The sequence below is a fragment of the Balaenoptera musculus genome, chromosome 16 (genome assembly GCF_009873245.2).
Source record: "Balaenoptera musculus isolate JJ_BM4_2016_0621 chromosome 16, mBalMus1.pri.v3, whole genome shotgun sequence".
Lineage (NCBI taxonomy): Eukaryota > Metazoa > Chordata > Mammalia > Artiodactyla > Balaenopteridae > Balaenoptera > Balaenoptera musculus.
The window spans coordinates 30,786,269-30,807,209 of record NC_045800.1 but is presented as its reverse complement, the minus strand read 5'-3'; the positions used below and the strand labels follow the sequence as shown (position 1 = coordinate 30,807,209).

Genomic DNA, 20,941 nt, shown 5'->3' with positions numbered 1-20,941 from the left:
GCTGTCACTTAGCAACTGACTCCACCCCTTTCCCTCCCTGAACCCTAGAGCTGGGCCCGAGGGAATGAATGGGGAAGATGGGCCCAGGCTGTAAAGAGGCCAGGTGGGGAGGCCCCAGCTGAGCAGAGCTGGGCCAGCACTTTCCTTTCGAAGGTTACCCAGGCTCTGAGGGTCATCCTGGGCTAAGTCTAACTATAAATACTGTGCTTCCTGAAGGGATTACCTGGGCACTGCTTCCCCTGCCTGCACCCTCCTTGGCTGGGCTGATCCTTTTCTGGGCCTGCTGTTCTCTTGAATCTCTTATCCCCTCTGCCAGGTGCCATACTTCAGCCGCATCTCTCCAGCCCCCTGCAGCCCAGCTGTGACTGCCAGAGCGGAAGGGGAGGGGAGGAGAGATTGGAGTCTGCATCCTGGTCAAAGGGCCATTGCAGCCCAGGCTGTTGGGATGGGGAGGCCCTTGTCCCTTCTTCTGCCTGAAGCCTCATCTCTCCCACCAGCCAGAGCAAGCCCAGGCTTGTCACATAATCAGTACTTCTGGGGAGAACATGGCTGGCCCCATCCCTGGAGCAGGGACCTGGGCATGCAACTTGGTAACCGAGTGTGGAAATAGAGCTTGGGGATTGCCACAGGTATAAATAGGGCCGTCTCCTGGCTTGGGTGGACTGACTCTCCTGGGAAATCTCTGGTTCCCTTGGCTGGTCTCAGACTTGGTGTCACTTCCCAGTGACTCAGATGTGCCACAATAAGGATCTCTTGGGGTCTGAGATCAACAAGCAAAGGGACTGCCTGACTTTTCCCTCACGGCAGACCCTTCTCCCGCTTTCCCCTGCCTGCCCACTGCTGCTCTCAGCTGTGATTCCTCCACCACGCTCCCACACCGTTCACTGTGCATTTGCCAGTTCCATTTTCAACTCAGCAGACACTTGCTGAGAACCTGCACTGGGCCAGGGATATTCAGAGGGAAGCAGCCAGGCCCGCTGTCCTTTCGTGCGTTCTTGAGAATCCCCTCTTGTGTAGTTATTCTGAGTTAAGCAGTGTGAATCACACACATATGCACACACGCTCATAGATGCACCCCAGCTCTATAAAAATTGGAAAGGATCTTTAGTGTTCTCTCTCTCACTCTCCTTTCACCACCGTCCCTTGGGGGTGGTATTGCCAGACAGCATTCATTATCCAGGCAAAACCACAGCGTCCACCATCATTATCCTCCCCCAGCCCAGACATCGTGCCCTCTCGCTCTCTTCCCCCTTTACCCTCCGAATCTGCTCTCAGCAGCAACTTTGGAGGCAATCCATTGAACTAGCTGATGTTAACATGTGGATGAGCGGGCCATTTCCACTTTGTTTTGCTGTGCTCACAAGTGGCGTTCTTCAATCAGAATCGAGTACGTACTCCAGCCTAGCCCTGCAACTCAGGCTCAGTGGGTCTGAGGTGGGCCCTGGGAAGCTGCCTTTCTGTTTTTGTTTTTTGGTTTTTTTTGGCTGCGTTGGGTCTTTGTTGCTGCACGCAGGCTTTCTCTAGTTGCAGCAAGCGGGGGCTACTCTTCATTGTGGTACACAGGCTTCTCATTGCAGTGGCATCTCTTGTTGCGGAGCACGGGCTCTAGGCGCATGGGCTTCAGTAGTTGTGGCATGCGGGCTCAGTAGTTGCGGCACACGGGCCCTAGAGTGCACGGGCTTCAGTAGTTGCAACACATGGGCTCAGTAGTTGTGGCTCGTGGGCTCTAGAGCGCAGGCTCAGTAGTTGCGGCGCACAGGCTTAGTTGCTCCGCGGCACGTGGGATCTTCCCGGACCAGGGATCGAACCCATTTCCCCTGCATTGGCAGGCGGATTCTTAACCACTGCTCTACCAGGGAAGTCCAAAGCTGCCTTTTTAACCAGCACCTCAGCAGGTCCTAACACAAGTGGTGTTTCAGGCAACCCTCAAGACCCCAGCTTTTGCGTCTACTCAGAAACATACATTCTCTGCTCAGTTCCCTTCCCACCACAATCACAGAGACCCATGATTGTCATGGGCGTTTTGTCCCTCCCCATACAGGTGTGTACCTTGATCTTTTATTTTGTTTTTCACATCTCTCTTTTGTCAACTTCACTGGGGATAAGGACCACTTCTGTTTCTCTGTTTTTGACCTGGAGCTTATCTAGGACAGGTGGAGACATAAGTAGAGGCCACTAGATGCTGCTGCTGCTGCTGCTGAAACCAACAGAGCCTGCCTGGCCCTGAACAGAGTCACCCAGAGCTGCCAGCAACTGAAATCCTAGAGGCTGTGGGCGTTGGGCTCTCAGTTCACCACCACCCTCAAACCCCACCCCTCAGCTCCCCAAACTCTTCCTCCTTTTCTGTGACTGCTCCTCAGAACTTTATGTACCCTTTTTACTTGTCAACAACTTTCATAGTATTATTCTTATTACTAAAGTAATTAATGCTTATTGTTGGAAACGTGGAAAATAAAAGCAAAATAAAATCATTGGTAACTGCCAATCAGATATAACCACTGTTAACATCTTGGTGTAAATCCTTCCAGTCTTTTTAATATATATAATATTACATACGTTTTTTAGAAATAAAAACTGGAGCACAGTGCACTGGCTGTTCTCTAACCTTTTTTTCACTGTATAATGGACATTTCCCCATGTTACTCAGCCTCCTTCTGCCCCATCACAGAATGGCTGCTAGGGATGCACAGATGTTAATGTGTAGCCTTTCTCCTGTGCGTTTGTTTATTTCTAGAAAACCGGGCTGAGCTAAATAGCTTTGTAGATGAACTTTCCCCACACGCTTGTGATTATTTTCTCAGAGTACTTTCTTAGAAACCAAATCGGTGAGCCAAAGGGATGCACACTTTTAAGTTTTTTGGTATCATAGCAAATACCCTCCAGAAAGTTTGTAGCAATCTGTACAGCATATAACAGTGTTCACACCCCTTCCACTGCCCAATATTTTTTGACTCAACTAACTATAAAACATCACTTTTTTTTTAAGTAAATGAAACTTAAAATACTCATCATCAACTTGCTTTTTTTTATGTTTGGAGTAAAAACTTCCTTTTCTGTTTTGTCTATATCTGTGCCTAAAATTGTAAGCGTTAGTGTGTAGGGATCTGGACATTTTGGCCTGTCTCTTATGCATGCTTGCCTTGGGCCTGGGGAACTTTGCTGGATATTTTTATGCTGTGTTTGACTCCCTGTGAAAGGAGCCAGCCCCTGGCCCAGAGGTGCTGCGCCTGCCCCCTGCTGGTGAAGAGGTGCAGTGACAGCTGAGACGGCTGGGCTCCTGCTGCCCTTTGCTTACATCAACCCTCCCCCTTCCCACCCCCACCCCCACCCCATTCTAATATTTTCTCATATTTTCAGCCTGAAAGGACCAGCGTGCAGGGCGAAGAACTTTTAAGCCCTTGTGTCTTGGGTGATGGAGATGCAGTTAATACTTGGGGAGGCTCACCGGCATCGTGTCCATCCTGGGGTGAGAAGTGTGTCTCTGACAGTGCAGACAGGAAAGCATGCTGTTCTCCATGTGGAGGGGAGGGGACTCTGAAGGCCAGGTATTCGAGCAAAGCATCCCTCAGGTACTGGGGGCCTCCTGAGGTGACAGCTTTGAAATGTGACACCGTGGGGCTGTGTTCATATTAAAGAAAGAGTGAGATGCATGCATACACAGTTACACGTCAGGTGTCCTGAGGTCACCAGTCCAGCAACCGTGATTGTCAGGGACAGAACCAAAACCTGACCATTTAAGTAAGGGGGTGGTGGGGCATCTGAGCAGGAACAACACATGTCCCGAAGCCTAGTCTCTTTCTTCTTTAGGAAGCCTCTTTCCTGGAGCCGTATGCTCTCAATTTTGACGGTGCTGACAAAGCTTTCTCAACTCTCAGCAGATTAGGAGTGGCCCATTAGCTGGGCCTGACCTCTACCCAATAGGAGCAGCAGTTAGATGGAGACCAGTAAGAAGTGACATCTGGCAAAGAGGAAGGAGAAAGGAAAACTTTAGAAAAACAGCTCAAGAAGTTAAAAAGCCCTGACGTCTGGGTCCTTGAGTGGAGGGGCAGAAATGCCGCACCCCAGAGGTCCCGAGGGTGTCACTGCATAATGCCTGTGAGTCCTGATGGATCAGAGCCCTTGTCACGGAGTCATCAATGCTAAAGGACCAAAGAGAAAGGGGGTCAGAAATCATGATGCAGAGCTACTTGATCGATCCAGGCAGAAACACCTCCAGGCCAAACCTTTTCAAAAAAGCACGTGGACAATACTGTCATTTTCTGTGCTGCCTTTCTGCCTCCTTTCTGTCGTTCACACTTAAGCCTTTGAGCCATCTGGCTTTTTTTTCTTTTTCTTTTTCTTTTTTTAAATTTATTTTTGGCTGTGTTGGGTCTTCATTGCCGTGTGCGTGCTTTCTCTGGTTGCGGTGAACTGGGGCTACTCTTCGTTGAGGTGCGCGGGCTTCTCATTGCGGTGGCTTCTCTTGTTGCGTAGCATGGGCTCTAGGCACGTGGGCTTCAGGAGTTGCAGCACGCGGGCTCAGTAGTTGTGGCTCGTGGGCTCTAGAGCACAGGCTCAGTAGTTGTGGCGCACGGGCTTAGTTGCTCCACGGCATGTGGGATCTTCCCGGACCAGGGCTCGAACCCATGTCCCCTGCATTGGCAGGCAGATTCTTTTTTTTTTTTTTTTTTTTTTAGTATTTATTTATTTATTTATTTTTGGCTGTGTTGGGTCTTCGTTTCTGTGCGAGGGCTTTCTCTAGTTGCGGCAAGCGGGGGCCACTCTTCATTGCGGTGCACGGGCCTCTCACTATTGCGGCCTCTCTTATTGCGGAGCACAGGCTCCAGACGCGCAGGCTCAGTAGTTGTGGCTCACGGGCCTAGTTGCTCCGCGGCATGTGGGATCTTCCCAGACCAGGGCTCGAACCTGTGTCCCCTGCATTGGCAGGCAGATTCTTAACCACTGCGCCACCAGGGAAGTCCCGAGCCACTTGGCTTTGATTTTTGTGGCTGGCGTGAGGTAGGGCTCCTGTTTCATGTTTTTCTGTATGGAGAACCTGTAGTCCCAACACCATTTATCAGTAGCCCATTATAAAGAAAAATCTCTAGTGTTTCTCCTCTACTGCTCACACAGAATACTTCTGATGACAGTTATGTGGGTGTTTTTCCCATACCCTCCTCATATTTTTAAGGCTCTCATTTCTTAAACTCAGTTATTTTGTAATCTGTGTCTGATAAATCCCATATCTGAAGTCTTTGTGAGTCTGATTCTTTTGCCTGTTGTTTTTGCTGGCTCAGACTCATCTTGCCTTGTTTCTTTGTATGCTGTGATTAAAAAACAAAAACAAAAAAACAATGACCTTATTATTTATTTTTCTTGGAACTTCATTTCAGGAATTCTTTGAGGCCTGGTTTGAAGTTATTTTCCTACAAAGAGGATTTGCATTTCCTTCGGCTAACCCAGGAACACTTCAGATTAAATGTCTGGCTTGAGAGTTTTCTGTCTGCACTGGTAACGGCAAACCCACAGGAGGGCCGTTTGTGGATTCAGTCTGACCTGAGGTGGAACTCTCACTCTGTCACTTACTGTGTGACCTCGGGCAAGTCATTTAATCTCTCTGCCTGTCCCATCATCTGTGAAGCAGTAATAATAACACCTACCACCTAAAGCCATTGGAAGGGTGAAATGGGATGATATATATAAGTATAAAGTGCTTACACAGTTTTCTTTCACACAGTTGGTAGACAGTGAATGTCCTTCTCTTCCCCTGAGGAGCCGCCACTCCTGCCCCAGCCCATGGGGGCAGTCCTCAGCTTTAGTTCCGCATCTCACCCGGGATCTGAGTTATAGCGGGAGCCAAGTACTTTAGACCTCACTCCTGTGGCTCCTTCTGCCTTCAGCTTTGAGGTGACTGAGCTTCCTAAAGCCTTTGAGAGATGCTTCTTCCCTCAATCTTGACTGAGGTCTGGAGTTGTCTTGGAGCTGGGTAACAAGAATGATGACATTTAACAGAATTCTTTTCTTCTTCAGAGGCTGCAGGGATTTTTTTGGTTGGTTGGTTATGGTTCTAAAAATATTCTTTGTAACTTTATAGTGGAACATTAATAACAAGACATTAAAAATGTTTATAATTTTTAGTCATGGGAATATACACGGACAGTAATATAAGTGTGAAATAAACAGAAAGTTGTATATTGGCATGAAAACATTTTAAATCCTCTTTTATAACAAGGAATATTTTAAAAATAAATTGTATGATATGAGCCCAACTCTACTGAGAAAAATGGGGGAAAGAAAGCTGGAAGGAAATATGTCTAAGTGTCAGCAGTGGTTACTTCTGAATGGTGGAATTCTTAAGTAAGTTTTCCCCAATGGCAGCACAGTACAGACAGTGGTCAGAGGGTGGCCTTCTGAGTCAGAAAGCCTGGCATTAAATTGGTACCTGTGTGGCTTTAGACCAATGACAAGCTCTTTGGGTCTTAGTTTCCCCATCTGCCGGGTCATTTTGAGGCTAAAATGCCTAGCCTGTGATCTGGCACAAGCTGGCTCCATAAACAGTGGGAGTTATTTTTTTCAGATTTTAAATTTTTTATATTCTTTACAGATTTTAAAAATACTGAACACATCCTACTTTATTATCAAAGAGAGAGAGTAAAATTAAGACTTAAACAGCAGCAGCAACAACAACAAAGGCAGTATATGCTGCGTTTGCTAACAGAAGTGGTTTACACCCCCAGGTTGGGTGTGTGCAGTTTCCAGGCTCTTCTCTGACTCCAGGAAAGGGCCCGGAGACCCGAATGCTCAGGAGCCACTGCAGTGAGGGCCAGGGAGGCAGGGCTGGGAGAGGGTGGACCACAGCCCTGGCTTTCTAGATGCTGAGCTTCTCCCTTCTGTCCTGACCAGGACGCAACGAGCCCCTGAAGAAGGAGCGGCTGAAGTGGAAGAGCGACTACCCAATGACCGATGGGCAGCTGCGGAGCAAGAGGGATGAGTTCTGGGACACAGCGCCCGCCTTCGAGGGCCGCAAGGAGATCTGGGACGCCCTCAAGGCTGCCGCCTACGCAGCCGAGGCCAACGACCACGAGCTGGCTCAGGCCATCCTGGACGGAGCCAGCATCACCTTGCCTCATGGTGAGCGGGCAGGGCGGGGGCTTTCCTCACCGGAGCGAGGGGGCCGTCAGGGTGGAGGAGGGCCAGTGGCCAGCCCCATGTCAGGAGCTTCCATCCAGGCTGGTGGGTGACAGACAGCTGTGGCTAGTCGCTTGTTCATTCAAGCAGCCCTCATGAACATGGTCCAGGAGTGGGACACCAAGAAAAATGAGACACAGTCCCCGTTTGCCTAACGAGGGCGTGGAAAGACACCAGCAAACCTCAAGGCAGTGTGATGAGAGCAAGCTGAAGATTGCTCAGGGCCCTTTGAGATCCCAGCACATCTCAGGTAACAACCTTCTGTTGAGTATTATTATGTGCTGGGCACCGAGCTAGAAGCTTCTACTGCATTATCTCATTTAATTTCATAATGGCCCCTGGGACTATGTAAAGCAGAGGGCAACAGTGGAAACTCTATAGAGTCAGAGACTGGGTTTTAACCGAGTGTCTCTTTCCTAGCTATGTGACCGTGAGCGTCTTGAATTTAAAGCCTCAGTGACTAAACAATTATAAAGTGGTGATACCAACCTCATAGGATGGCTGTTAGGATTCAACAAGATACACATAACATCATTTAGTCCAGTCCCAGCACTTAGTAGGTGCTCAAGATACAGTAGATATCAATATATTACTACACGTAATACATTGTACAAGTAAGAAGATTGAGGCCCACTGGGTATAAGTCATGAAAAGCAGGGCCTATGCTATTTCATTCATCCTTGTAACCCCAGCACCCAGCACATATGCTCAGGAAGGAGTTGTTGAATGAACAAATGAAAAGTTAAGTCATTTTCTAGGGTTGAATGAGCCAGTACCTGGTGGAGCCAGAACGTCAGCCCAGGTCTTCCTGCCTCTACCTCGAGCTCCCACCAGCTGTCCCAGGAAGACCTGCCTGTAGGGTGGGTTTGAGGACTGTGGGATGACCGTGACAGGTGTATCAGTCTGCTCAGCCTGCTATAGCAAAGTACTGCAGACTGGGTAGCTTATTAAACAACAGAAATTTAGTTCTGGAGTCCGAGAAGCCCAAGATCAAGGTGGCTGCCGATTTGGTTTTTGGTGAGAGCTCTCTTCCTGGCTTGTAGATGGCCACCTGCTCTCTATGTCCTCATCGTGGGAGAAGAGAGAGAGCTTGAGCTTTCTGGTGTCTCTTCTTGTAAGCGCACTAACCCTTACCGGATCAGGGCCCCACCTATATGACCTCATTTAACCTTAATTACTCCCCTATAGGCCCCTATCTCCAAATACAGTGACACTGGGGTGAGTGGGGTTAGGGCTTCAATACATGAAATTGGTGGAGGGGACACAAGTTAATCCATATCAATTGGTCCCCAAGCCGACTCCGACCACCCTGCCTTTCCCACAGGCACCCTCTGTGAATGCTACGATGAGCTGGGCAATCGCTACCAGCTGCCCATCTACTGCCTGTCGCCACCCGTGAACCTGCTTCTTGAGCACACTGAGGAGGAGAGCCTGGAGCCCCCCGAGCCCACCCCCAGTGTGCGCCGAGAGTTCCCGCTGAAGGTACGCCTCTCCACGGGCAAGGACGTGAGGCTCAGCGCCAGCCTGCCTGACACGGTGGGGCAGCTCAAGAGGCAGCTGCACACCCAGGAGGGCATCGAGCCATCCTGGCAGCGATGGTTCTTCTCTGGAAAGCTGCTCACAGATCGCACGCGGCTCCAGGAAACCAAGATCCAGAAAGATTTTGTCATCCAGGTCATCATTAACCAGCCCCCGCTGCCCCAGGACTGAGGAGCCCACGGACCCCTGGGCAGAGAGACCAGGGAAGGCCTCTGCAGGGCTGAGAGGCCTCCCGGCTGGAGCACTAGTCACCCCCACCCTGCCGCTGCCTTTGAGAGCCGTTCTTTTCTCCAGGGGAGCCTCCCGTGTATGGCTGCCGGGCGAGCCCTGAGGGGACCCTGCTTCCCAGGGACTCCATGGGCCACCAGTGCCCAGCACGCAGGAAACAGTGTGCTGCCACACACAGGCCTTGCCAACCTTGTCAGAGTAAAGGCAAACCAGGGTCCTCCACCCTGCCTCTCTCCCGCGGCAGGTTCAAGCCACGAGGGCCAGCCCGGAGGCCCCTGGAGCCCAGATCTGTCATCTGGTGCTGCCGGCTGTGCTCACTCCGGTTTTCTGCTCAGGGTCTGAAGCAGCTGCTGTCTCCCTCCCTTGCCCCTACCCCCTGACTCTGCCCTGGGCCCAGTGCCAGCCCCCCAGAGGGGAGGGGACCACTCGTGAGCCCCGGGGGTGGGGAGCCCGAGGCCGGCCTCTGCCTCTCCCGGCCCCCAGCACAGCTGGCAGAGATGAGGTGGTGGCCGATGGCTGGGCTGTCATGGCAGAGGCCTGCACAGGGCCATCTCCTGGCTGTAACCCCGGCAGTGGGGGGTCTGCAGCCCGCTCACGGCCCCGCAGCAGGTCCCTGTGTGCAGACACGTCTGCATATTTATCAATAAAGCCTTTTGCTCCTTCCTTCTCTCTTGCCTGGCTTTGACTTTGGGTTCTCCTGTAGCTCTCTGGAGCCCTGGAGCCAGTTCTGGGGTGGGAGCAGGTAGGTGCACGGCCTCCCCAGCTGCTCTGGGTAGAGCAGCTACTGCTCCGTACTCTCCACCGCAGGGAGTACGGTGGAGCGAGCCGTGAACTGCCAGTATGCGGGCCTGTGTTCTCGTGGGTCCTCCAGAAAAGCCACTTAACCTCCGAACCCGCGTTGCTTGTCTTTAAAGTGGAGGTGATGCCACCTGCCCTGCCTCCCCTCTCAGTTACTGGCAGGATTAAATGGGATAACAGATGTGAACTCGCTTTGAAAGCGATGGCAGCACCTCGGGAAGGCGGCGTTAGTTACCTGCTGCTCTGCTCCTGCAGCACGAGGGTGCTGGCTTCCGGCTCCAGCCCCCCGAGCCGGACCCTCAGGACTGAGATGTGTGCGGATGTCCTGCAGATGCTGCATGCACCCTTGGCGACGTGAAAGCAAAATCTCTGATGAATTTCGATGATGAGCCTGTGTCGGCTTGCCAGCAAGGGAACCAGAGGGAAGAAGGAGCCGGGTCTTGTGCTTCCTTAGGGGAAAATGTGCACGTAAGCAGAGAGGGGGACCTTAGATAAGGTGGTTTAGCTAAGGGCAGGCCACGTGAGTGTCACAGAACCACAGGGCTGTGGTGTCTGTGGTTCCCTGGCAGGTTCAGCGTGGGTCGTGGTGACCCAGGGCTCGCTCCCACAGTTCCAGGTGTGCAACTGAGCAGTACAGGTCTGCTGCTTCTCCAGTTGAGAGTATTTTTGCTTCTCAGTGAGCACGACCACCGGTCAGGGTGGCCTGACTGGGAATCCGGGGAGGGAAGGGTGATCAGTCAGAGCTGGTGTCTTCATCAGCGGGGTTTGGCACTGCGTTCCAGCCCTTCCAGTGGCTCCTTGAAGCAAGACCCTGTAAGTCCCACAGAGGCCCCCTGCGACAGACTGATGGGTGAGGTTTGTCAGGGACAAGTGGACTTGCAGCCAAATGCAGCGGTGCTTCACTAGGGGGCACTGTGGGACCCCAGAGAGGCAAAGGCCTGCGCGAGCTGCGGGCAAAGAGGGAGGCGGCTGCCCTTACCTCCACCCACCGCCTGGCACTCCAGCCCAGATGAGACAGAGTCTTGCCCCTTCCCAGAGCACACAGGGCCTGTTCACGGGACAGCCTGGGGATGCGGGCTTATCCTCCTGGGTCCCCACATTTGGCCTTTAGGCTCCCTCACTGGCACTGGCTGGGCAGGGTTTCCAGGCGTCCAGCAGGTGGCACTGCCATCAGGGCTAAGAGCAGCCGGCGATCCTGTGTGCAACGCGGCTGCCCGGCCCATCTGGGCCTCAGCGCTCAGGACAGAGGCTGGGCAGGCTCCTTCCCGCAGTCCCTGCTCTCGGGGCACTGGGCCCTCCGGCTCCAATAGGCCAGGGGTTGCGGGGCGGCAACTGTCCCTGCCTCCTCCTGCTCCTTGGGGCTGCCTGGGGTGAAGGTGACAGGTCAGGGAGGCAGCTGGAGAATTGGGCCGGTGAGCTCATGGCAAAGGCACCTAGCGGGGCGGGGGTGGGTGCCCTGGCATATAAAGCCCGTGGGGCCCCGGGGCCTGCAGGGGCGGGTTGCGCACGGTACCATGGCGGGCTCCGAGGAGGTGCAGAAGGCCACGGCACTCATCGAGGAGCGGCTGGCGCAGGAGGAGGAGAATGAGGTAGGGCGGGGTGTGGGGCCCAAGGGGGCTCTGAGGAGACCCAGCTCTGCTGTCAAGGGAAGGAAGAGCCTGGCCGCCGTACCTGGCAGGAAGGAGGACAGGTGTCCCCAGGGGCCCAGCTGGCTCTCCTGCAGGGTGCTCCTGAGAGGGGGCTGCTGGCGGTGGGAGACCGAGGCTTCAGCCCCCAAATCTGAGAGACAGTGGAGTGGACGAGCCAAGCTGGGTTCCCCGAGACCCTGTCCCCCCACCTGGGCCTCAAGGAGACAGGCTGAGCTGCACAGAGCAGACAGCTGGGATGCTGCCTGCGGGTTGGGGCCCTGAGGTCCCCCAGCTGCCAGCTGGGAGGCTGGGACAGGAGAAACTCCAGTGTCTGGTCCCTGAGGAAGGAGAAAGACCGGGCGGGAGCAGAGTGAGAAAGGGATGCTGGCAAAGGAAGCATGGGTTCTCTAGGACCACCAGCCACACCCAGGGAAGCGTCTGAGCGTGGGGCTCTGGGCAATTGCATTTTCTCTGGAATAAAGAAGTCGGGGAGGAGGGTGCGGGCTGGTCCTACTCTTCATTTTATGGAAACGAATACTTGACCTAGAGTCTACTCTTCCAAGAGCCCAGTGCTGTGAGGAATGAGAGGCTCGGGAAGGTCAGCCCCTGCCTCCTCTTTACCAGCTCTGCGTTCATTTTAGCCGACACCTGTCAGGTGCACGGTCAACTAAGAAACAAGGCAGAGTGGAAAAGGGTGAAATAGAGGTGTAACTCAGAAGTGAGGGAGCACGAAGGGAGGGTGAGGCATGCCGACTGTGGGCCCTCGAGGACCCCTCTGTGGACAGGAGGGCATTTGAGCCAGGCCTTCAAGGATGGCCCTTGAATGATGGAGGCCAGGAGGGGGGAGAGTATTCCAGGCTAAGGAAACAACAGGTGCCTGTCGTTGGGGTGAGTGGATGCATGACTGTCGGGAGAAAGTCTGGCAGGAGGGGCTGAGGCTGGGAAGGGAGGCAGGGCACAAACCAGACAGTGAGGGCCACGTGAAAGATACTTATTCTGTGGGCAGTGGGGAGCCACTGCATGTTGTTGAGTGAGGCACAGTGGTGCCACCTGACCTGTTTCGGGAAGGCAGCTCTGACAGCCCTGAGAAGGACTTGGAGGGGGAAAGACTGGCCCTAACAGGAATGGGAGGGAGGAGATAAATCAGTGTAGAAGTAGACTCCATTCAAAAAAGGAAGAGTGACTGAATGGAGGTGAGGAAGAGGGAAGGATCAGGACTCTGGTGGAAGAAGAGATGAGGACTAGGGAAGGGAGGGGAGGTTTGGCTGGGAAGGACCTGGACTGAGCCTGCTGAGTCCCCGCCAACACATCCCTGGATCTCCAGGAATGCCATTTCTCACTCCCCCAAGGGCATGTGCACCAGGGCCAGGCAGGTGAGTCATGTTGCTGGGCCATTTCTGGAGTGCTGCCACTGGACACAGAGACCTTCAGCAAGGGGACACGGAGCAGTCCTTATCCATTCATTCATCCAACAAATATAGAGGCAGGGCTGTCAAGGCCCCAGGTGCCCACAGAGCCAGCCTCACCACTGGTGCCTCCTACATGCCAGGCACTGTGCTACGCATTGGACAGGCATGCTCTCATTTCCTCTGTGCAACCATCTATGAAGTAAGGTGGAAGTTTTGTTGGGTTGTGTTTCACCGACAAACACCCAATTCAATAAACATTTCTTGAGCACCTACTGTATGCCAACCTACAGAGACAAATCTGAAGCGAGGGGCTATGGAGTCTGGGTAAGGCGTGGGCAGGCGTTAGAGTCCCCAGTTGTTCCCACCAGGCCCCAGCCCAGCAGCATTCTTAGAGGAGAACCTCTGTTCAGCCTGCACCCCCTTCATGGGGTGGGTGGGGAAGGAGGGTCTTGGAGACCAGCCCAGGGGCTGAGGCTCTCTTGCAGGGGCCTTACTGGGCTAGGTCATCACTGAGGACTTGGAGGTGTGCAGAGCTGCTGAGCCCGCCTGCCACCATCCGCAAACTCATTCATTCATTTATTCTCCAAACATTTGCTGAGCACCTACTATGTGCTAGCTCTTGTCATCGGTGCTGGGGATGCCAAGATGATTAAGACCAAGCCCACTCTAGATGCTCCAGGAGCCCAGCCAGGGCCCCACATGCAGTAGTAGCTGAAGCCCTAGGTGATCTTGTCCCTGGGTGAGGATGCAGCGTTTCAGGCGAGGCCGGCACTGGGGAGACCTCAAATGATGTAAGCCTGACATGGAAGGGAGATGCCAGTGGACAACAGAACATTCGAAATAAAGACCTGGAAAATCAGCTCTCAACTGGCACTTGAAGAGTATAACACCGGAGCTCGGTGGCGAACAACAAAGGCAGCTGAGAGCTCTGTAAGGGAGATCATTCCTCCCCAGCTGCCACCTGGACTCAGCACCCTCCAGCCTGGACGAATGTTCCCAGTACCTGGGACTTCAGAGATAGGGGCGCCAGCACTTAACAAAAGAGTGTTTTCCTTTAGAAGAGAGGAGGCGGCCATGAGGAAGTAGTCCAGGCAAGTTGGAGCTACAAGTGGGGAGGAGACTTGGACAGAGTTTCCCCCATATTATTAAAACGAGAATAAGGTTAATACTTAGAGTTCACATCAAGCTGAGAGGTGGGGAGCTGCGGGTCCCACCCCTCAGGTTCCCTGAGAGCAACAGTTTCCATGCTCTAGGATTTCACGGATCAGTAAAATCTGAGGGAAAGAAGTTGGTAACTGACAGAGTTGCCAAATTTTTGTATTGTCAAGTAAGCCCACTAAAAAAAAAAAAAACAACAAAAAAACACAAAGCTATCATCTCATCTCAAGTATTTCATCAAAGTGAATTTTAAACGCCAAAAAGAAAAACAAAGCAAAACCTCAGTGCTTGAAAAAAGTGAGTATGTTTAATTTCATGAAAACTCATTCCAGTAGCCCTTGATCCTGTTTTGCTGGGGACCCAGGGCAGTCAGTACACAGGTGTTTGAACTGGGGTTGGGGCCGGGGAGCCCAGCTCTGACCTGGGGCCTCCTGGACCAGACAGGAGTGGGGCAGATGAAGGGCTGGGAGGTCACACAGGAGGAGGTCCTTGGGGTCCTTGAATTCGTTGTGGGCGAGGCTATCTGGCCCCCCAGGCACTGCAGGCAGGCCCGGAACCCGTCCTGTCCTTGGCTCACCAGAAACTCCGAGGAACCACCCATCAGAAGCTGCCCATGGAGATGCTGGTGCTGGAGGATGAGAAGCAGCACAGGCCTCAGAGTCCATCCTTACAAAAGGTTAAGGTAAGTGCTAGGAGAACCCAGTATCTGCGCTCTCAGGAGACAGACCGGGCAGTTACGGCCTTGCTCCTGCGGCAGCTCAGCGCCCCCTGGGAGATGGTAGCGATGCAGCATCTCGGCCCCACCCCATACTTGTGAAGGAGAGCAGAATATGCCACCCCTAAATATACCACTTTGGCATACTGATTATTTTTAATTAAAGTTATCTGAGAAAAAGCCAGTGCAAGAAGGACACTCTGACCCTCCTTTGTTCCCCTGAAAGTAGGAAATAAATCTGCCATGGGAAGTTACCCTCCTTATATCAGGAAAGTAGAATGCTTCCTTATCACTAGATATCAGGAATTCAGGGCTGAGAAGGCTATATAAACAAAACTTGTTTCTTCACTAATTAGTTCCTCCAAAAACAAACTCCTTTGTCTTTTCAATACGACACAAATGTATTGTTTCTTTGTCTAAAATGTGTAAAAGCTGCCTGCTTTGGTCACTTCTTTGAGTCTCATATTTTTATGGACTACCATACATATGAAATTAAATTTGGTTTTCTCCTATTAATCAGTCTTACATCAATTTAATTATTAGACCAGCCAAAGAACTTAGAAGTGAAGAGGGGGGAAGTTTTCCTCCCCACGCCGGCTAAGTCAGAATCTGCATGTGTACAAGATCCCAGGGGACTCATTTTGGAAGCGGCAGTGATGGGGCAGCCATACAACAGGGCATGATGCAGGTGTTAATGGGCTGGGGGAGGCTGTGTGTGCTGACAGGAGACATCTCCACGCTGATAGAGAAAAGCAGAGTTTCCAGACCACTGTGTGGATGCATGTCTGAAAGGGCATCAACGGAGCTATGATAGAAGTTCCTCTGGGAGAGAAGGGCTTTCTCTTCAGAGCTTTTACGTTTCTGTATTACCTTTATGGCCAGAGAGAGAGAGAGGGGCAGGGAGGGACGGAGGGAGGGACAGAGAGAGAATCGAATGGAGAGATGAGAATTCGTACCCTGTTCTGGAGGCCTGGGCTAAGAACTGCCCTTGAGAATTCCTCATCAACTCCCCACCCTATGTGGAGCCTTGAAGCTGGGCAGCTCCCAGGCAGCCCCCTCAAGCCCCCCGCGCCTCTGTGTCTCAGTCTCATTGGCTTCACCTAGCCCTAGGCGGCAGAGCTAGACCTGGATTCTTTCTCCCTTGAGAGGCTCTCCCTGTCGTCCACCTCCAGCCTAGCTCAGAGGTCCCCAAGCCCCACATTCTGTGCCCCAGTGCGGGGCTTGATTGGCTATCACCACGCAGGGTCAAGAGCGCGTGCGTAAAACATCCCTAGACCTGCGGAGGGAGATCATCGACGTGGGTGGGATCCAGAACCTCATCCACCTGCGGAAAAAACGCAAGCAGAAGAAGCGGGAAGCCCTGGCAGCCTCCCAGGAGCCACCTCCAGAGCCGGAGGAGATCGTAAGGGTCCTGGGGAGGACACCTGTGTGGGCAGGGGGAGCCGGAGGAGGGGGGAATGGCTCAGATCACAGCGGAGCGGCCTCCAAGGACTGCATTCGCTCTCTCCAGACCGGCCCTGTGGACGCGGAGACATTCCTGAAAGCGGCAGTGCAGGGGCAAATGAAGGTCATTGAGAAGTTCCTGGCAGACGGGGGTTCCCCCGACACCTGCGATCAGGTGATGTTCCCATCGGGCCCTGCACCTGTGCCGGCCTCCCTTTCAGAGCTGACACACCCACCCCGCCCGCTTGTGGATTCTTTGAGAACAGGCGAGGGTGTCCTTTGGGAGGGGGCCCCTCAGAAGATGTGGGATGTCCCCTTCCCCACACAGGAGTTTTTCTAAATCCTTAGACCCTTTCCAACTTGAACCACCTCCAGAGTAATAAACACCTGGATTTTTAGGGGAAAAAATGGAATGGAATCAAATACAGAGTCCAAGACCAGGAGATTTGGACTCAAATCCCACCTGTACCGCTCCCTAGTTCTGTGACCTGTGGCTGGGCCCGTCACCTCTCTGTGCCTGTTTCCTCCTTTGTAAAACTGGCTCCTCCCCTCAGAGCATGTTATGAGGATCAAATAGAATATTAGTGCTTCAATACATATTTATCGAATGAAAAAACTATTAAAGCACATGCTTGGATATGATATTTTGTGTTGCATTGTATATCATCATACTTTTAACAATTATTTTTATCTTATGGTTAAAATATATATATATAAAACATGAGACATGCCAAATAAATTTTAAGTGTACAACTCAGTAACATTAATTACATTTATAATGTTGTGCACCCATCCCCACGATTTTCAAAACGTTTCCATCACCCGTCATACTTCTTTTTGTTTTCCCTGAAACTGCCTCTTTCATACTTTGTAGGATGCTCTCTCGAGATCATATCCTGGGATTGAGCAAATTAATGGTCACCCCCTTCAGCCTGCATTATTGCAGGCTTAGCCTACACGTCCTTTCCACTTTTTAGATTCCAGAGTTTTAATCCTCTTGGTCTATCTAAGCATCTCCTACCTCTGCGCGTTGTGCTAGGTGCTAGGAGCAGAAAACCAAAAAGACCAGGGTTGACAGTAGCTGGGAGACTGATGCACAACTGGATCATTAGAATATGGAAAGATATGCCCTCTGGCCTGAGTGTTTCAAGAGACCAAAGCAGAAAGCTGACTGCATTGGAAAGGAAGTTCATTCCCTCCTTGAATCAGTAATCAGGGTGCACCTGCCCATCCTGGCCCTGGGCAAGGCACTCAGGGGAAATAGTCAAGTAAGACTCAGCTTGCCTTTGACTGTCTATCACAGTGGAGGGTTGTCTGGACCCCTGGGACAGCTATGGCCTAGAGGTTTCAAGAAGTCGATGACACTTGAGCTGCATCTTCATGGAGTTACAAGAATTCATCAAGCACTCACAGGGAGTATGGGCAAAATGGGCATTTGGGCACAGGCAACAGCTTGTGTGTTTAGGGGGCAGTGAGAAGGTCAGAGTCCCCAGTGCATAGGAGGCCTCCAAGGCTGGTCCAGATAGAGCATGAAGGAGCTGGCACAACATGGAAGATATGGGGACCCGGCACAGGGGTCAGAATCGGGCTGGGATAAGGCCTGGGCTCAACTTGGGTGGACGATGGGCTCAGGCCTGGGGCCAGAGTTTAGGCCCTGACAGTTTCTCTGGGGACAGTTCCACCGGACAGCACTGCACCGAGCTTCCCTGGAGGGCCACATGGAGATCCTGGAGAAGCTTCTAGAGAGTGGGGTCACTGTGGACTTCCAGGATCGGGTGAGCAAGAGGGCAGGTATTGGGTGAGGGGCAGGAGGTGGGTCCAGCACTCATAGACTCCCTATCCCTGCAAACCTCCAACCTGGGACATAAACAAGCTGCCTTGGGGGCCAGGCTCCACCTCTAGTATGTTGTATGACCTTGGGGGGGCCCCATCTCCTCCCTGAGCCTCCTCTGTAAATCTGGCTTGGACGAGATGAACCCCGAGGGTTCTTCGGCTCCACTCCATCCATTGCTCAGTCACTGGAGTGGCCCTATCCTTCCCTGGACCTTTGCCCTGGATACCTCCCTGCCCTCTTGGCTGGGGTCCTTTCCCCCAGGGCACGTTCTTCCCTGAAGCTCTGCAATTAGGCTCCACCCTTCCTTTCTAGCTGGACTGCACAGCCATGCATTGGGCCTGCCGTGGGGGCCACTTGGAGGTGGTGAAGCTTCTGCAAAGCCGGGGAGCAGACACCAATGTGAGGGATAAGGTGAGGCCATAATGCTCACAGATGTTGGGGTAGCAGGGTGGAGGGGTGGCGGGGAGAGAAGCAGAGGGTAGAAAAGCAGAGAGCAGGAAGGTAGTGAGCTAGTCTGGTTTCTGGAGTGGCTGCAGAGCCCAGGGATGAGTCCTTGCCATCAACTGCAGCCCCTTGGAGACCACCATCTGGGAATGGGAGCAGGAAGAGCAGAGGAGAGGGGAGGAGAAGAGATCCAGTATCTGGGTGGCTTTGGGACCCCCCAAAGATGCAGGATTTGTTCACCCATGCAATCGTTCATCATCCTTCTGTCTATCCATCCATACATTCATTTATTCATTTGTTCACTTATTTATTCGTCCACCATTTTTAATTCACCCAATCCTTTGTATATAACCTTGAACAAGTGACAGCCTCTGAGCCTCTGTTGCTCATCTATAAAATGCCTTGCAGAGTTCTTGTATAGATTGCATGGGAAAATGTATATAAATTAATTATTTATTCAACATAAGGCTAATGTTTTGTAAGCTTTTGCTGTGCTCATCGCATAGTCATCTCTCAATAAATGGCATCTATTATAATTATTTTAAAAGGGCAGAGGAGTGAGCAGTTGCTCACATCCGGGGGAGAGGGGAATCATAGAAGGCTTCTCCGAGGAGGTGGCATGTAATGCCTTAGAGCTGATCATCAGATAGGGTGATGGGAAATTACAGCGTTTTCTGCCCCTCCTTGGGAGAAGGATTAGGCTAGAGTTAAGACAGCCCCCCCTCCCAGAGGCATCACAGTCTGGGTCCCTTCAGCCAGCATTTCCTGATTCCTCCCCAACCAGCTGCTCAGCACCCCGCTGCATGTGGCAGTCCGGACAGGGCACGTGGAGATCGTGGAACACTTTCTATCCCTGGGCCTGGACATCAATGCCAAAGACAGAGTGAGTGTCTGGGTTCCTTCATGGCCAGCCCCACCATAGGGGGCTCCCTATGCCCCCTGCGGGCTCCCACATGCCCCCGTGGGCCATGCTGAATGTCTCACTGGCTCTAGGAAGGGGACAGCGCCCTGCATGACGCCGTGAGGCTCAATCGCTACAAAATCATCAAACTGCTGCTCCTGCACGGGGCTGACATGATGAGCAAGAACCTGGTAAGTTCACTCCTTTCCTGATTCAGTAAACAATGTGCACTGCTCTCCTAGGCCCTGTGCTGGGCACTTGGAAGAAATACAGAACTGAGCAAGACTCGACCGGCCTGCCCTTGGGGCAGTCTCACAGTGGAGGGTTTCTCTGGGCCCCGGGAGATTGGGGGCCCACCCAGCTTCCCAACTCTCTCTATGCTTCTCTACATCCAGAAAATCTAAGTGGAGAAAACAGCCAGGAGGGACAGGAGGAGGATTTCCCAAAGGCCCCCAAGTAGACCACAGGGGGTCCTAATGTCCAGGCTCAGGGAGGCCAAAATCGTGGAGGGACAGAGCCAGAAGGAAGCTAAGCACTCAGTCAGCACGATTGTTCCCAGCACCCTGTGTTGGCTCCTGTGATCCTCCAGTTCCTTTAGGAACCTATGTCCCCCCGTCCAAGCTCTTCTTTGGGGCCCAGAGCAATCACAAAAGAGAGGAGAATTGGGTAAGGGAGGACCTTGACTCAAGAAAGGCGGGGGGGTGCAATATAGGGGTAGGGGATTAAGAGGTACAAACTGTTATGTATGATATAAGCTACAAGGATATATTGTACAACACGGAATATAGCAAATATTGTATAATAACTATAAGTGGAGTATAACCTTTAAAAATTGTGAATCAATGTATTGTGCACCTGTAACTTATATAATATTGTACATCAACTATACTTCAATTCTTTAAAAAAAGCTAGCTATATGAAAGGAAAAAGAGAGGCTGAGGAGATAATGGGAAAGTTAGGAAGGTAAGGGGAAGGTGTAAATGAGGGCTTCTCAACCTCACACGTTTTGGGCGGGATGATTCTTTGTCGTGGGGGGGACTGTCCTGTGCATTATCGGATGTTTGAGCGGCATCCCTGGCCTCTACTCAAGATGCCAATAGCAACCCCTCCTCCGGTGTCATAACCAAAAATGTCTCCAGACATTGCCAGTTGCTCCCAGTTGGGAACCACTGGCGTAGATGAGGGCATTTCTTCGTACAGACTTTGAACGGTGACTAGATATCCTCTTGTTTCCCCCAGAAAGGAAAGACCCCCACGGACCTGGTGCAGCTGTGGCAGGCTGACACCCGGCACGCTCTGGAGCACCCGGAGCCGGGGTCAGAGCAGAACGGGCTGGAGGGGTCTGCCGAGAGTGGGCGGGAGACCCCGCAGCCTGTGCCAGCCCAGTAAACGACTCTCCCAGCCCAGCCAGGCACCTGGCCTGTCCCCTGCGTACAGCCGGAGGGTCATAAGAATGGCCCCCAGAGCTGAGGACCACACCATTCCTCTGTGTACGCCCCGGGACCACCCACAAACTACCACAATTTAAAAAAAAGTCATTTTTGCTGTGTGTGATGTTCATTTCTATTTGTGCCTGAAATATTTAGGAATGAAGGAAGACTGGGAGCAAGGATGGGCTCAGGCAAGAGGGGAGCTTGGAGCCCTTTGGCCCCCCTGAGCCAGTCCTGCTGCTTTTCC

General features: G+C 52.3%; 2 protein-coding genes across 3 annotated transcripts in view; both read left to right on the top strand.

Annotated features, from left to right (window-relative positions):
- UBTD1 (ubiquitin domain containing 1) overlaps nucleotides 1–9,601 on the top strand; it is a 52,070-nt gene extending 42,469 nt beyond the window's left edge. Inside the window, exons 4-6 of one of the 2 annotated variants that reach the window (XM_036828142.1) lie at nucleotides 5,373–5,578; nucleotides 6,883–7,110; nucleotides 8,492–9,601. In XM_036828142.1, the coding sequence (XP_036684037.1) occupies nucleotides 5,373–5,578; nucleotides 6,883–7,110; nucleotides 8,492–8,877 (820 nt within the window). In that variant the 3' untranslated portion in view covers nucleotides 8,878–9,601. The remainder of the gene's footprint in view (nucleotides 1–5,372; nucleotides 5,579–6,882; nucleotides 7,111–8,491) is intronic. The other variant, XM_036828143.1, reaches the window with a different exon arrangement.
- Nucleotides 9,602–11,205: 1,604 nt separating this feature from the next.
- ANKRD2 (ankyrin repeat domain 2) lies at nucleotides 11,206–20,813 on the top strand. Its single transcript, XM_036829635.1, has 9 exons — nucleotides 11,206–11,321; nucleotides 14,508–14,609; nucleotides 15,886–16,044; nucleotides 16,153–16,260; nucleotides 17,762–17,860; nucleotides 18,232–18,330; nucleotides 19,148–19,246; nucleotides 19,357–19,455; nucleotides 20,504–20,813. Exons 1-9 carry the CDS (start codon nucleotides 11,247–11,249, stop codon nucleotides 20,651–20,653), a joined length of 990 nt encoding a protein of 329 aa, XP_036685530.1. The 5' UTR covers nucleotides 11,206–11,246; the 3' UTR covers nucleotides 20,654–20,813.
- Nucleotides 20,814–20,941: the final 128 nt, after the last annotated feature.